Consider the following 13,580-nt stretch of genomic DNA (forward strand, 5'->3'; position numbering starts at 1 on the left):
CCTCCTTCGTGTCACGAAGACCCTGTTTTCTCTTCTCTCCTCCCTTCCACCATCACACTGTTTCACTTTCATTTATAACTTTCAGGAAAGAAGAAATCCAAGTTTAAAACCTTGAGGGACTTCTTTGCTAAGAAGAAGAAGAAAGAGCCTGAATATATCTACAGAGGGAGGAGCCTGAAACCAAGCTTGTCCATCAGCAGTGTTAACAGCTCTTCTCTGGATCTGGTTCAAGAAGGTCAAGAATATCAGTCTAGGTAAACTTGGGGGCATCACGTGAAGGGGTTGAAGGGGGATAGGGACAAGGTAAGGGCAGGTAGCTAGATCTGGATCCCCCTTTGGCAACTAATCACCGGTGGACCTTTGGTTCCAGGGACTCTTGGCTTCCATGCTTATGGGGGCAGGGTCAGTGGCCACTGCCAATAAAGCCATTTTCCTGTGGCCTTTCTCTGTGCTCATGTGTAGATTTGTCATCTGGGCCACACAGCTCAGTGGGTTGGAACGTGGTAAGTGCACATCCATTCCCCAGGAGGTTTTGGTGGAGAGTGAAGTAGATCAAAGAAATCCTTCCCTGTCATAGCTATGAGAACTTGAGAAATAGGGCCTACAACTAAAGAGGAGCTGGAGACCTCTGTTTCGTAAGGTAAGGATAGCCTATTTTATTCAGGAGCTTGGTCTGGTTTGCTTGCCTGGCCCTCAAACTGCAGTTCTGTGATTACTGGGCAAGGGAAGCTAGATCTCAGAATGTGTGATTAAAGTCTCAGTGAAGCCATCTCACTGTGTTGGGGCATAAGTGTGAAGTCACTGTGTTAATGTAAAAATGAATAAATAAATAAGCGGAGAACCCAAATCTAGTTTCCCCTCCATCTCAGGAGACTAGGGGAAATGCTGCAGCTGGTCACAGAAGGGATGGGGAAGTCATACCATTCCTGCCACTGCCACCCCTATTCCAAATTCATCTGTGATGCCCCAATTTCCACATCCTATTGTGGAAAGTCTGGATACCCAGTACCCCCAGCTCTTCCTGGCTCAATTGGATCCCCTTCTATGGAATTCCACTTGAACATATTCTCTTGACCTTAAACTCGACTTATCTGGACTTTCCACACAGCTCACCTGTGCTTCTCCCCTTTCCCTCAAGGCTTTGCTTGGTGGTGATTGGACAGTTAGAAAACATGTTAAATTGCCCCTTAACAGTTAGCACATAGGTCGCCTCAAGGAGGACCTTAATGAGTGCATTGAATGTGAGGAATTTCAGATAGCTTTTCTAGTGGGAGAGATGGTTTTGGACAGAGGGGCTTGTTTCATACCTCACAGGTCATACTGTTATAGACCATTGCCTTATAGCTCTAAGTAAGGTTAAGACTAGCCATTCTAAAAACTGCAGGCTGGGATGGGGAGGGAAGGGGCATTTGGATTTACTCTACATTGTCTCTACAAATTGGTAAGAGTTGTCTCTACTAAACTTGTACATTTCCCCTTCTTACTTACTTGTCCCCCTCAAAAGTGGTCCATTTAGTCTGATGAATTTTCAATACAGAGAAGGTTTGTGCATGCACAGCTCTGTGAAGTGGGTGGTGAAAGGAAGGAAGAACAAAGAATGAGAATGAGAGGCAGAGGGAGTGCGTACAAGTGCGTAAGCAAACTCTTATATATGTGGAAGGGTGCTTTTCTAAGGACCTGAAATAGGTCTTTGTTCTGCAAGGAACATCAATTAATAGTTATAATTTAGGAGGCCTGAAGGTCACCCCTGATCTCAGTCTCTTGCTTAATGTGCTAGGGGACAAACCCTGGAGAATGTTATTGAGTTAAGAAGGGAGATCAGCTCCTTTGTAATTAATTGAAGCAATCAATCATTTAAAAAAGCTGAGACTCAGCCGTCCCCTGAGCTGTACAGTGGGTAGGAGTAGTATCTATTTTCAAGACTGTATTAAGCTATATCTGGTTGACGGGCGAATTCAATTCCTCCATTGGATTTTTTTAATGGCTGCTGATGTAATGTGCTTTATTGCCTTTAACTAAGGTGAAGCTTTTATTTTGAGTTTTGGATGTGTTTCTTATTTTTGCCAGTAGAGGGAAGATCGATAAGCACTAGATATGTCCTGTAGACAGGAGGTTTCGTTTCTGATGAACTTGGCCACAGCTGGTGCTGATGTAATTCTTTCACCAGGGATAGCCAATTCAACAGCTGTACTCTGGTGCATGCACAGCCTGGAAATGACAAGTTTCTAAGCCTACTAATGGCTTAAGAATTCCTTGCAGTTTTTCTGCACAAAACAGGGAGGCAAGGTAGTCACAGATGCTGCACTGGTCCCAGCCTGATGTGAGCCAGCAAGTTACAGAGAAACAATGAGTGAAAGTGTTTTTGTCAGCAAATGTCTGTATATAGAGATGTCTGGAAATATTGCTCTCAATGCTGACTCAGTCCTATAGGCTCATTAAGTGTTTATCTGCAGTCACACTAATTTCCTACTAGACTGCTATTTTACTAAAGCAGAGCATGTTGCCTTCACCTCCAGGGCCACTGAGTAGCAGAGTTTTACAGGGAAAAGGTGAGTAGGAGTTGAGTACAAAAGACATCTGCCTCTTCACCTCTCTTGCTGGCCCACAAGCCACATTAACTTGGTGTCATTTTAATCTTCATAACACCAGATTGTCCTCAGGGTGTGTCATGATCAAATGTACCCATGTGCATGTCCAGTAACCAGATAGGCTCACAATGACAGGGTCAGTGTTAGCCCTACAGTGCTTGAGCTGCTACTTTAGTTACCATTGTTTTTAAAGTGCCAACTTAATGTGCACTGTTTTATAATAAAGGTGATAAGTGCAAAAAATCTTTGACATTTAAAATTTTATTTTATCCAATTTTATGACAATTCAATCCCTCCCTAAAAGAAACTATACTCATTAGCATTCAATCCCCACTCTATCTTTACTCCCACTCCAGCCCTAGGTGACCACTTACCTACTTTCTGACTGGCTTATTTCCCTTAGCATGTTTTCAAGGATCATCCACAATGTAGCATGTATTCCTTTATACTCCCCAATAGTAGTATTCCATTGCATGGATATATACCACATTTTATCTATTTTTCGGTTGACAGATATTTGGGCTGTTTCCACCTTTTGGCTATTTTAAAGAATGCTGTGATGAATATTTGTGTAGAAGTTTGTTGTGGGATATATATTTTTATTTCTCTTTTTTAAAGTATATTTTATTGATTATGCTCTAACAGTTGTCATAATTTTTTCCCCTTGCCCCCTTCCTTCTGGTATCCCCCTTCCCTCTAGCAATCCCATCTCTTGGTTCATGTCCATGGGTTGTGCATATAAGTTCTTTGGCTTCTCCATTTCCTATGCTGTTCTTAATATCGCCCTGTCTATTTTGTACCTACCAATTATGCTTCTTAATCCCTGCACATCTTCCCCATTTCTCCCCTTTCCCCCTCCCAGCTGATAACCCTCCAAATGATCCCCATAGTTATGAGTCTGTTCCTGTTCTGCTTGTTTGCTTAGTTTGCTTTTGTTTTTATTTTTTAGGTTCAGTTGTGAGTTTGTTACCATTTTTTATTGTTTTTATTATTGTCTTTTTCTATTACAGTTGTCCCACATTTTCCTCCATTACTCCCCCCAACTCTGCCCACCCCTTCTCCCACAGTCCATCTCCACCTCATTACCCCATTGTCCATGTCCATGGGTCATTTATACTAGTTCCTTGACTAAGCCCTTCACCTTATTTCCCTGCTTCTCCTGCCCTCCTCCCCTCTGGTCACTTTCAGTCTGCTCCTTGATACGTGCCTCTGGTTCTACTTTGCTCATTTGTTTGTGTTGTTCATTAGTGTCCTGTATTAGGTAATATCATATGGTATTTGTCTTTCGTTGCCTGACTTATTTCACTAAGCATAATACTCTCCAGTTCCATCCATGTTGTTGCAAATGGTAGGAGTTCCTTCTTTCTTTCTGCTGCATAGTATTCCATTATGTAAATTTACCCAACTTTCTTAATCCACTCATCTACAGATGGGCACTTAAACTGTTTCCAGCACTTGGCTATTGTAAATAGCACTGCTATGAACATAGGGGTGCATAAGTTCTTCTGAATTCGTGTTTCAGGATTCTTCAGGTAAAATCCTAACAGTAAAATCAATGGATCAAAAGGCAGCTCCATTTTTAGTTTTTTTGAGGAAGTTCCATACTGTTTTCCACAGTGGCTGCACCAGTCTGCATTCCCACCAACAGTGCACTAGGGCTCCCTTTTCTCCACATCCTCACCAGCACTTGTTTGTTGATTTGTTGATGATGGCCATTCTGACTGGTATGAAGTGGTATTGCATCTCTCTGATGGCTAGTGATGTTGAGCATTCTTTCATATGCCTATGGGCCCTCTGTATGTCCTCTTTGGAGAAGTGTTTGTTCAGGTCCTTTGCCCATTTGTTACTATTTTAATGTTAAATTTATTCCTAAGTATTTTATTCTTTTTAAACTATTGTAAATAAAAGTTTTCTTTCTTTTATTTTCCAAAGTAACCTTTTGGATTATTCATTTTGAATATATAGAAATAAAATCAATTTTTGTGTAATGATGTTGTATTTTGCAGCCGTGCGGAACTCATTTATTAGTTCTAGTAGTTTTAATGGATTCCTTAGCAGTTTTATACAGAAGATTAACTTACGTGATTAGAGATCATTTTAATTCTTCTGTCTAATATGGATGCATTTTATTTCATTTTCTTACCTAACTTCCCTGGTTAGAATTTCCAGGACAATGTTAAATAGAAGTGATAAGAACAGACACCCTTATCTTGTTCCTGATCTGAGGGAGAAAGCATCCATTCTTTCATTATTAAGTATGATATGAGCTGTGGGCTTCTCACAGATGTCTTCAGTCAAGGTTGAGTGTCTTGAAACATGAAAGGGTATTGGATTCTACAAATGCTTTTTCTGCATCTATTGAAATGACTGTGTGGTTTTTGCTTTTATTGTATTGATATGATATATTTCATTAATTGATTTGCATATAGTAAAGCATCTTTGCATTCCTTGTAAATCCTACTTAGTCATAATGTATAATTCTCTTTGTATGTTGTCAGATTCAGATTGCTAGTATTATATTGAGGATTTATGCATCTACATTTATAAGAGATATGGGTATGTAGTTTTTTCCCCGATGATGTCTTTGGTTGAATTTTTAAAAGATAAAATATAACTCCAAGTCCCAAAGGGAGTTTTTTTGTGCCTTTGGCCTTTCATTTTTTATAACTTGCCTCTGATTTGTCTTAATACATAGTTGTCATTAACCTGGCCCTGTTCCCAATTGGAAGGTATTTCCACCAGGGTTTAGCAAGCTCTGTGGGTGTGTATTGGGGAGTGGTGGGTTCATAAGAAGACTTTAAAAATAGGATAGATGTATTACAGAACCTTGGAGTGAAAGAAAAAAAAAACCTGGTGAATGAAAGTCCCCAGCACCTGGGCAGATACCTGATATTTTATAACAAATCAAAACAAAATCACTAGAGAGAAATTTGGGTATGAAAGGTCTTTTGTAACTCTCAGCTTAATAACAGCAAGATTCAATGTCTTCCCTCCCATTTCACAGGGTTGGCACTATTGAATTTTACACTTTAAATGGCTGAATTGTATGGTATGTAAACCATATCTCAATGAAACTATTATGTAAAAAATATATGTGCTAATAATTTTAAAAATCAAAATTATATGAAAGTACATAAAGTAGAAAATTAAAATCCCCTTCCTATCCTTAGTTACATTCCTCAGAGGGAACCATCACTAAGAATTTGGTGACTACCTTTCCACACATTTTTCTATTAGCATAAATGATATGTATGTAATTATAGGTATATATTAAATGAGATGATACTATTTTTGTCCTTAATATCTCATGAACAACTTCCTGTGTTAGCACATATGCATCTCCACTTTCTTCTGTGATATCTTTGATAGGCCATATTATAGATATACATGTGTCTTTGGTTTCTATGGCTGCTTTTACAACACCTTTTGCTTCATTTCCAGGATTAAGGGAAGCATGGTGACCAAATCCCTGTCTCATGAGAGCATCTTCATGTTGGATTCTGAACCTGAAATACAAGAAACTAAAAAATACCCTTCTCCAGAACTCCAAAGAGGCAGAACTCTGGAGGTAATAATGAATTTGAACATCAGTGCCTTATTGGACTACTCCTATTCCATTTCCTATTCCTAAGCCACCAAAAAAAATGGGGGGTGGTATTTGGCCCTACATCTCAGCTGATTCTACCTCCACAGGGCTGCTGTAAACATTGAATGAGGGAATGGACAAATAAATGATGTGCTCACCTAGTGTCTGGCACATATTCACTTCTTTAGACACACCTAAGAATGCTTTAAGTATTATGACAGTGAGAGTCCATTGTTAATGTGCATGCATTCCAGCCCCCATGTTTTTTCTTTCTTCCACAGAGAGGTCATGTTTCCAGAGCTCTGGCTGGCTTTGGTACTATGCAAAGAGCTGTTTCTGGCGCTCTGTTGGAAGTAGCGCCACATTATGTGTCCAGAAGTGGAATCTGGGTTGCAGACTCCAGGGTCACTGAGGTAATGGAATGTAATTGTTTAAAATATGGGAGCTGAATCATACATACAGACATATGCTTGAAATCTTTCTCTGCTACTTACTGGCTCTGTAACCTTGGATTGATTGCTTAAATTTCTGAGCCTTCTTTTCATTATCTACCTTAAAGGGTTGCTTGTGAGGATTGATTAAAGACTCATAGAAGTTAAAGAAATTGCTCAAACTCACCCAGATAGTAAGTGATAGACCTGGAAAACTGACCCACTTGTGTTGACTTTAAAACCCATGGTCTTTCCATTATCATAGCATTCCTCTTAAGAACAGGAAAAAGACAGAGATGTCTGCTTTCATCATTGTTATTCAACATAGTACCGGAGGTCTTAGCCACAGCAATCATAAAAGTTGAAGTAATAAAAGGCACCCAAATTGGAAAGGAGAAAGTCAAACTGTCATTATTTGTAGATGACATGAATCATATTGCATATAGAAAACCCTAAAGACTCTACCAAAGGTTACTAGATCTAATAAGTGAATTCAGCAAAGTAGAGGGATACAAAATTAAGATTCAGAAATAGATGGCATTTGTATACACCAATAATGAACTATCAGAAAAAGAAGTAAAGAAAACAATCCCTGCCTTGGCTGGTGTGGCTCAGTGGGTTAAGTGCCAGCCTGCGAACTGAAAGGTCACCTGTTGGATTCCCAGTCAGGGCACATGCCTGGGTTGCAGGCCAGGTCCCCAGTTGGGAGCCTATGAGAGGCAATCAATTGATGTCTCTCTTTCTCTCTCCATCCCTTTCCCACTCTATAACTAACTAAATAAATAAATAAATAAATGAAAACAATCCTGGTTACTATAGCAACAACAACAACAAAAACAAAAAACAATAAGGTACCTAGGCATAACTTTCACCAAAGGTGTAAAAGACCTATACTTGGAGAATTACAAGATGATGAAGAAAGAACCTAAAGAAGATACAAATAAGTGGAAGTACATACCATGTTCATGGATAGGAAGAATTAACATCACTAAAATGTCCATACCACCCAAAGCAATCTATAGATTCAATCCATTTCCTATTAAAATAACAATGACATATCTCACAGATCTAGAACAAATATTCCAAAAATTTATAAGGAACCACAAAAGATCCCTAATAACCACATCTCACAAGCAACAAGAGATCACTTGTAATTTGGAGGAAAGCTCACAAGTTTTAACTTTCTCCTTTTATACTCCTCCTTAACAGATCCCACCACTGCGCCCACACCAGCCCAGTCTCAGTCAGCCTCATATACAATCTGGCACAATCTCTAAGGACTTTGAAGGACTCTCTGTTGAACCACGGTTACCCAGGGCCCCACAAAAGGCTGAATCACAGAAGATCTTGGCATTGAAGGTGAGTGTCAGCCCCATCCTAAATGGCAAGTTGCTAGGGGCAGGGGTGGAGAGGGTTCGGTGAAGCACAAGTCAGGCACAGTTTCCTGAACTTTCTTTTCTCTTGCTGTAACTTAATACTAGGGAGATGTTTGGGGAAGGAGATGCTTTTGATTTGCATTGTGGTTTACAGTTTTTGTCAAATTCTAAAAGTCAAATAATTAGCCTTCAATTTGTAAGCAATGGAAGGCGACATCTGAACAAAAAATACTTTTCAGTTGTTTTCAGTTATTTCAGGAAGAAAACAATGGAGATTTGTATGCAAGTACAGCCTCTATAGTTTTAAATGCCAAAACCTCAAATGTTAGGGCATGAGGTATTGTTTGATAGACACGTATCTATATGAAGAAATCATTTGATACGTGAGGGCATGCATGTGTACTCATACATCTAAATTTGTCAACCAAAAATATGCATCAACAATTGGAATATGGATATATTGTGCCCATATCAACATTTTGAGTCTCAAACTAATGTTTAGTTAATCTAATTGGTTGTTATTGAACTTGAGAGGGCTTTTAGAGTGAAGTAGAATTTTGAACAATTAACATTAGGAATTAAAGAGTAAACAGAAATGTAATTTATAATGAAGATAATTGGCCAGTCAGTAAAAAACTGTTCAGATGTTAAAATATTGTAGGGAGGGGAAGAAGCCTTCAGTTAGAAATGTCAACTGAAACAAACAAACAAACAATTAAATTAGGACCAAAGGTAAGCACAGGCTGACAATAGGGGGATGGATGCTCACTGATTTATAGATTTAGTCTATGACTGTAAGTATTTTCTGCAGGATACCACTAAAGCAGATTAATTGGGACAGGCAGTGCGAATTGGTGGAAGGATTGAATTAGGTAACATTTTTATTGTGGTAAAAATTCATGTAATATATACTTTTGCATATTAAAGTATATGATTCAACTCACAACTATCAACAACTGAATCTAAAAAATAAAAACAAAATCCAACTAAGCAAACCAGAATAGGAACAGAATCATAGGTATGGAGATCATTTGGAGGGTTATCAGCTGGGAGGGGGTAGGGGGAGAAATGGAGAAATGGTGCAGGGACTAAGAAGCATAATCGGTTGGTACAAAATAGACAGGGGGATATTAACAATAGTATAGGAAAGGGTGAAGCCAAAGAACTTATATGCACGACCTATGGACATGAACCTAAGGGTGGTGGGATTGCTGGAGGGAAGCAGGGTACTGTGCAGAGGGGAGCAAAGGGGAAAACAATTGGGACTACTGTAACAACATAACAAAATATACTTAAAAAATAAATAAAATATATCATTCAGTGGCTTTAAGTACATTCACAATATTGTGCAACCACCATCACTATCTAGTTCCAAAATAGTTTTGTTTCCCCCAAATGGAAGCCACATACTTATTAAGCAGACCCTCATCTTTCTTCTTTTCTGCATACTTCATATAAATGTAATCATACAGTATATGGCCTTTTGTGTCTGGCTTGTTTCACTTAGCATAATGTGTTGTTTAATCCTCACCTGACCAATACAGCTGAGGGAAGAAAATGTAGGGCCTTCAAAAGAGCCCCACTTCCCAGAGGGAATCCAGATATTGCTGGTTCCTGTTTTAAGGCAACTGATAGGATTATTTAGAAATTTTCTGTACTTCTATTTGGAAATGGGATACTTTCTCTTCATGCCAGAAGACTAGACAGTGGTTTGCAATGCTAGTCCCCAGAAGACTAATTTAGAGAACCTGTGAAGCCTGTAGCAAGGCCTCTCCTATGATAATCTTATTCATCAGGTCTTGATATGTCCTTAAATGTGGTTTTTCAACACCCACTTCAGGGGATTCTGATGCTGGGAGGTTCTCAGACCACACTTTGAGACACGGTCCAGTGATCCAGAGAGTTTAATTGAATGTAAGGGAAGTTATAAAATATACAAAATATATACATACTCTGTACTCATACAACATACTCTAAACTCAACAACAGAGATCCTCTTAGTGCCGTTTTGAATTACATGCCTGAGCTTGAGTGACACAGTCAGATGGGAATAATGGTTGATGGTTTGGAATGCCAACTGAATTGAAAATGTTTCTTTATTAAGTGGGTATTTATTTGCTGTCTAGGCATCATAAATTAGTTTTCGTGCAAAGCAAGTTGTTTCTTGTCCTTTTATGGTTCTAGATCTAGACCTCCTTGACTTTTTCCATTTATCTTTTGCTGGAGCTAATGAGGTCTCAGAAAAAATAACTAAAATGATACAGAGAACAGAGATGAGTTTTCTTTGATAGTTTCTCAGGAAGGCAGCTTCTGGTGGGAGTTTTAACATAATTAACTCAGCAGTTCAACAAACATTTATTGAGCAATTACTGTGGAGCAAGCATAGTTCTAGGTGTTAGGGATACAGTAGTAAATAAAACAGATGAAAACCATTTGTCATTGACTTTATATTTGTAGTGGGGAATATGGACAATAAACAAGATAAATAAAATATACAGAATTTTAGTGATAAAAGTACCAAGGAGAAAAAATTAACATAGGAAAGGGGATTATGAAATGTCAGGGTGGAGAGGGCAAATTGCTTGGTCAGCAAGATGTCATTAGAAGGTGGCTTTTGTATTAAGATCTGAAGGAAGTGAGGGAGCTAGCTACACAGACATGGGGCGGGTGGTGGAGGAACAGCATGTCTAGCACAGGGAACAGCAAGTGCAAATGCCCTAAGGGAAAAGCACACATAGGATATTTGAGGAATAGCAAACCAGAAGTATGTCTGGAACATAAAGTGGTAAGGAGTATGGTCAGAGAGGCAATGGGGAGACATCAGTCTAGGTCAGAACTACAGGAACACCCTGAACCATGAAAAGTTTTGAGAGCAGTAAAACAAGACATAGTACTCCGTACATTAAGTATTAAATGCATAATTCCAAGAGATAACATAGCCAAATATATAGTACCAATAAGCAGTATTAGATAAATCAATGGACAACAGTTGCAGAAAGAAATCAGGAAAGGTTTAGGACCACTCCTCATTTTGTGTGATTGACTCCACAAAGTGTAACTACTATTCCTCTCCCTTTTCCTAGAATCCAAAACAGAGTGTTGAACTGGCTGTATCATCAGCCTGATATCATTAGCACTGCATTAAATTCCAAGGCATTGGACTCACAGGCTAAAAAAAGAACTATATTTGGAACCAAGATAGTAGCAAAGGTTATCACTGGATCAACATACAATGGTGGTGGGGAACTGTGAAGGGATGTGAGAGCTGCAAATACCAGAGAAGTCCCTGGTTCTGCATAGAGCTGGTTTGAAAAGAAGCAGTGAGTAAACACAAATGGGAATTCTATCCGCCTGCTAAACTACATCATTTGCCACTGGTGTCCAGGAGAGAGATGGCTTATCACCTAGCCTTCAAAGGGGTTTCTGCTAACACAAATACCTGGAGATTCTTAGGAATGAGAGGTGCTCTGGGGTGTCTCTTTGAGGTGTAAAAATGCTATGTCAGGGATCCCAGAGGAGACTGTTTTGAAATGCCTACAGAGGAACCCAACTAGGAGCTCTCCAGGATCAGATAGTTTGAGAAGGTGGAAGCCAGCCATAATGAGGACAAGGTAACATTCTCCATCCCCACACCACTGGGGGTGGCAGCACTCGGTTCCTCAGGGTTCTCCCATCAGCATCACACCCATGAACAGTAGTATAAGTAAAGGCTGTGTGCTGCCTTTGTAAACTCAGTTTGTACACAAGACTTTTTTCTAACCCGATTTTCTTCCCTCTACTGAGCCCTCCTATGGAGAAATCCCAGAACCCTGATGGGTTTTATGATGCAGATAGTTCCTCTCACCCCAATCAGCCTTTCCTGTTAACAAAACAAGGGTATAGGACAAGAGGACATGGTAACCCTCTGACTTTGTAAATTCTATTAAATGGTTGGGCTCCTATCCTGAGGGCAAAGGGGAGCCCCTGAATGCTTCCTAAGCAAGGGAGCAACCTGAATTTCTTGTTTTGTGTTTTCACCCGCCAGGGAACAAGTAGAAAGTGTGTACCTTGCCACTAATGAGCCTATTGATGTGAAGTGTCAAATTGCTTTATAAAGAGGGACAATGGTTCGTGAAGGATTTCTGTTTAAGGAACTCTTAAGCCAGAAGAGTGTCCAACTTTGGAGACCAGTGCAGTGATAGCATGCAGAGTTGAGTCATTTCTTTTCTTCTACTTTCTCCAGAGCTCCTTTGAGCCCTCATCTCAACCCATTCGCTCACAGTCCTTGACCACGTTTGGCACGCTCACCTCTCCCAGCAGCACCCAGCTGCCTATTGGTTTCAGCACCCCAGCTATCATGCACACCCTTTTGGATTCTTCAGCTGCTCGACATAAGATGGCTTTAAACCCCCGAAAGCAAAGAAAGAGGAACCCTCAAGCGACTGTAAGTTCTTAAAGAGGCCTGGGAATAAACTCATCTATAATAAAAGATGAGTTCCAAGCTTTGCAAAATGCACCTAGGGAAGTGGTATGGTCTGGGGGATCTTAAGTAGGGATGGTAACATCAAAATCACTGTGCCAGCCCTGGCTGGCGTGGTTCAGTGGATTGAGTGCCAGCTTGCAAACCAAAGGGTCACTGGTTCAATTCCCAGTCATGGCACATGCCTGGGTTGCAGGCCAGGTCTCCAGTTGGGGGCACATGAGAGGCAACCACACATTGAGGTTTCTCTCCCTCTCTTCCTCCCTTCTTTCTCTAAAAATAAATAAAACCTTTTAAAAAAATGCACTGTGCCAGGCTTGACACTCCCAGAGAGGTGAGCAAACATGCATCTAGTGATTGGGATGTCTTATATATGTGGAACTTACATAAAAGGGATTGAAGAAAGTAGAAATAACCTCTAAACTCTCAGAAACTGTTTAGCATCAGGGAACTCACTCAACCTTCTTTGTAGAGTATATTCAACCATAGCCCAAATCAGTATTCTCTTAATTATTAACCAGGTAAGACCCATACATTATAAATTCTAGCACTGTTCCATTCATTTGGGACAATTCCAAGCACTCAAAATTCAGCTATTGACACCTCCAAAGATCACCCAGTATCACATTGATGTCACAAATTCCTGTCACATGACTTTCTTGAGGTAGAGCTGCATATAGTGAGCCAATTCTGTTAAAAACATGACCACAGATCAGACTCAGATCTGACAGCAAAGAGAAGTTATAGTTGATAGCAGAGACAGGTCATTTAGTATAGGAATTGAGAACCTTGCCCATCTTTAAAGTCCCTCAGGGCTGGCTACACTGTATCATAGTCCAATGTAATAGGTAATGTTCATTATTTGCCTGAGTCATCAAGGAAAGTTAAACTATGTTCCCTGGTCTCTGGTTAGAAAGGCAGGGAAGTAATGCCTTTGGAAAACATTTTTACTAAAAACTAAGAATTAAAATATATTGATGCTTATAAGGATGTGTCACTTAGTTGGAATATGGATTCACTTTTGTCAGACACCTAATTTCTCAGTAACTATGGGCTATAAATAAAGGGCTGTAAATCTGAACTGAAAGAGACTAAATGATTTCATAGTTACAGCATTGTATAGGGAAGGAAATAAAAGCA

The 13,580-nt window shown here is 39.7% G+C and overlaps 1 protein-coding gene across 1 annotated transcript in view; it reads left to right on the plus strand.

Moving 5' to 3' along the window:
- Positions 1 to 13,580, plus strand: part of KIAA1210 (KIAA1210 ortholog) — a 29,234-nt gene that overhangs the window by 4,986 nt on the left and 10,668 nt on the right. Inside the window, exons 2-6 of the mRNA XM_090264044.1 lie at positions 86 to 254; positions 6,030 to 6,156; positions 6,456 to 6,587; positions 7,815 to 7,964; positions 12,204 to 12,404. Of these exons, the coding sequence (XP_090120170.1) occupies positions 86 to 254; positions 6,030 to 6,156; positions 6,456 to 6,587; positions 7,815 to 7,964; positions 12,204 to 12,404 (779 nt within the window). The remainder of the gene's footprint in view (positions 1 to 85; positions 255 to 6,029; positions 6,157 to 6,455; positions 6,588 to 7,814; positions 7,965 to 12,203; positions 12,405 to 13,580) is intronic.

The sequence above is a fragment of the Furipterus horrens genome, unplaced genomic scaffold, assembly GCF_987537825.1.
Source record: "Furipterus horrens unplaced genomic scaffold, mFurHor1.1.pri manual_scaffold_17, whole genome shotgun sequence".
Classification (NCBI taxonomy): Eukaryota; Metazoa; Chordata; class Mammalia; order Chiroptera; family Furipteridae; genus Furipterus; species Furipterus horrens.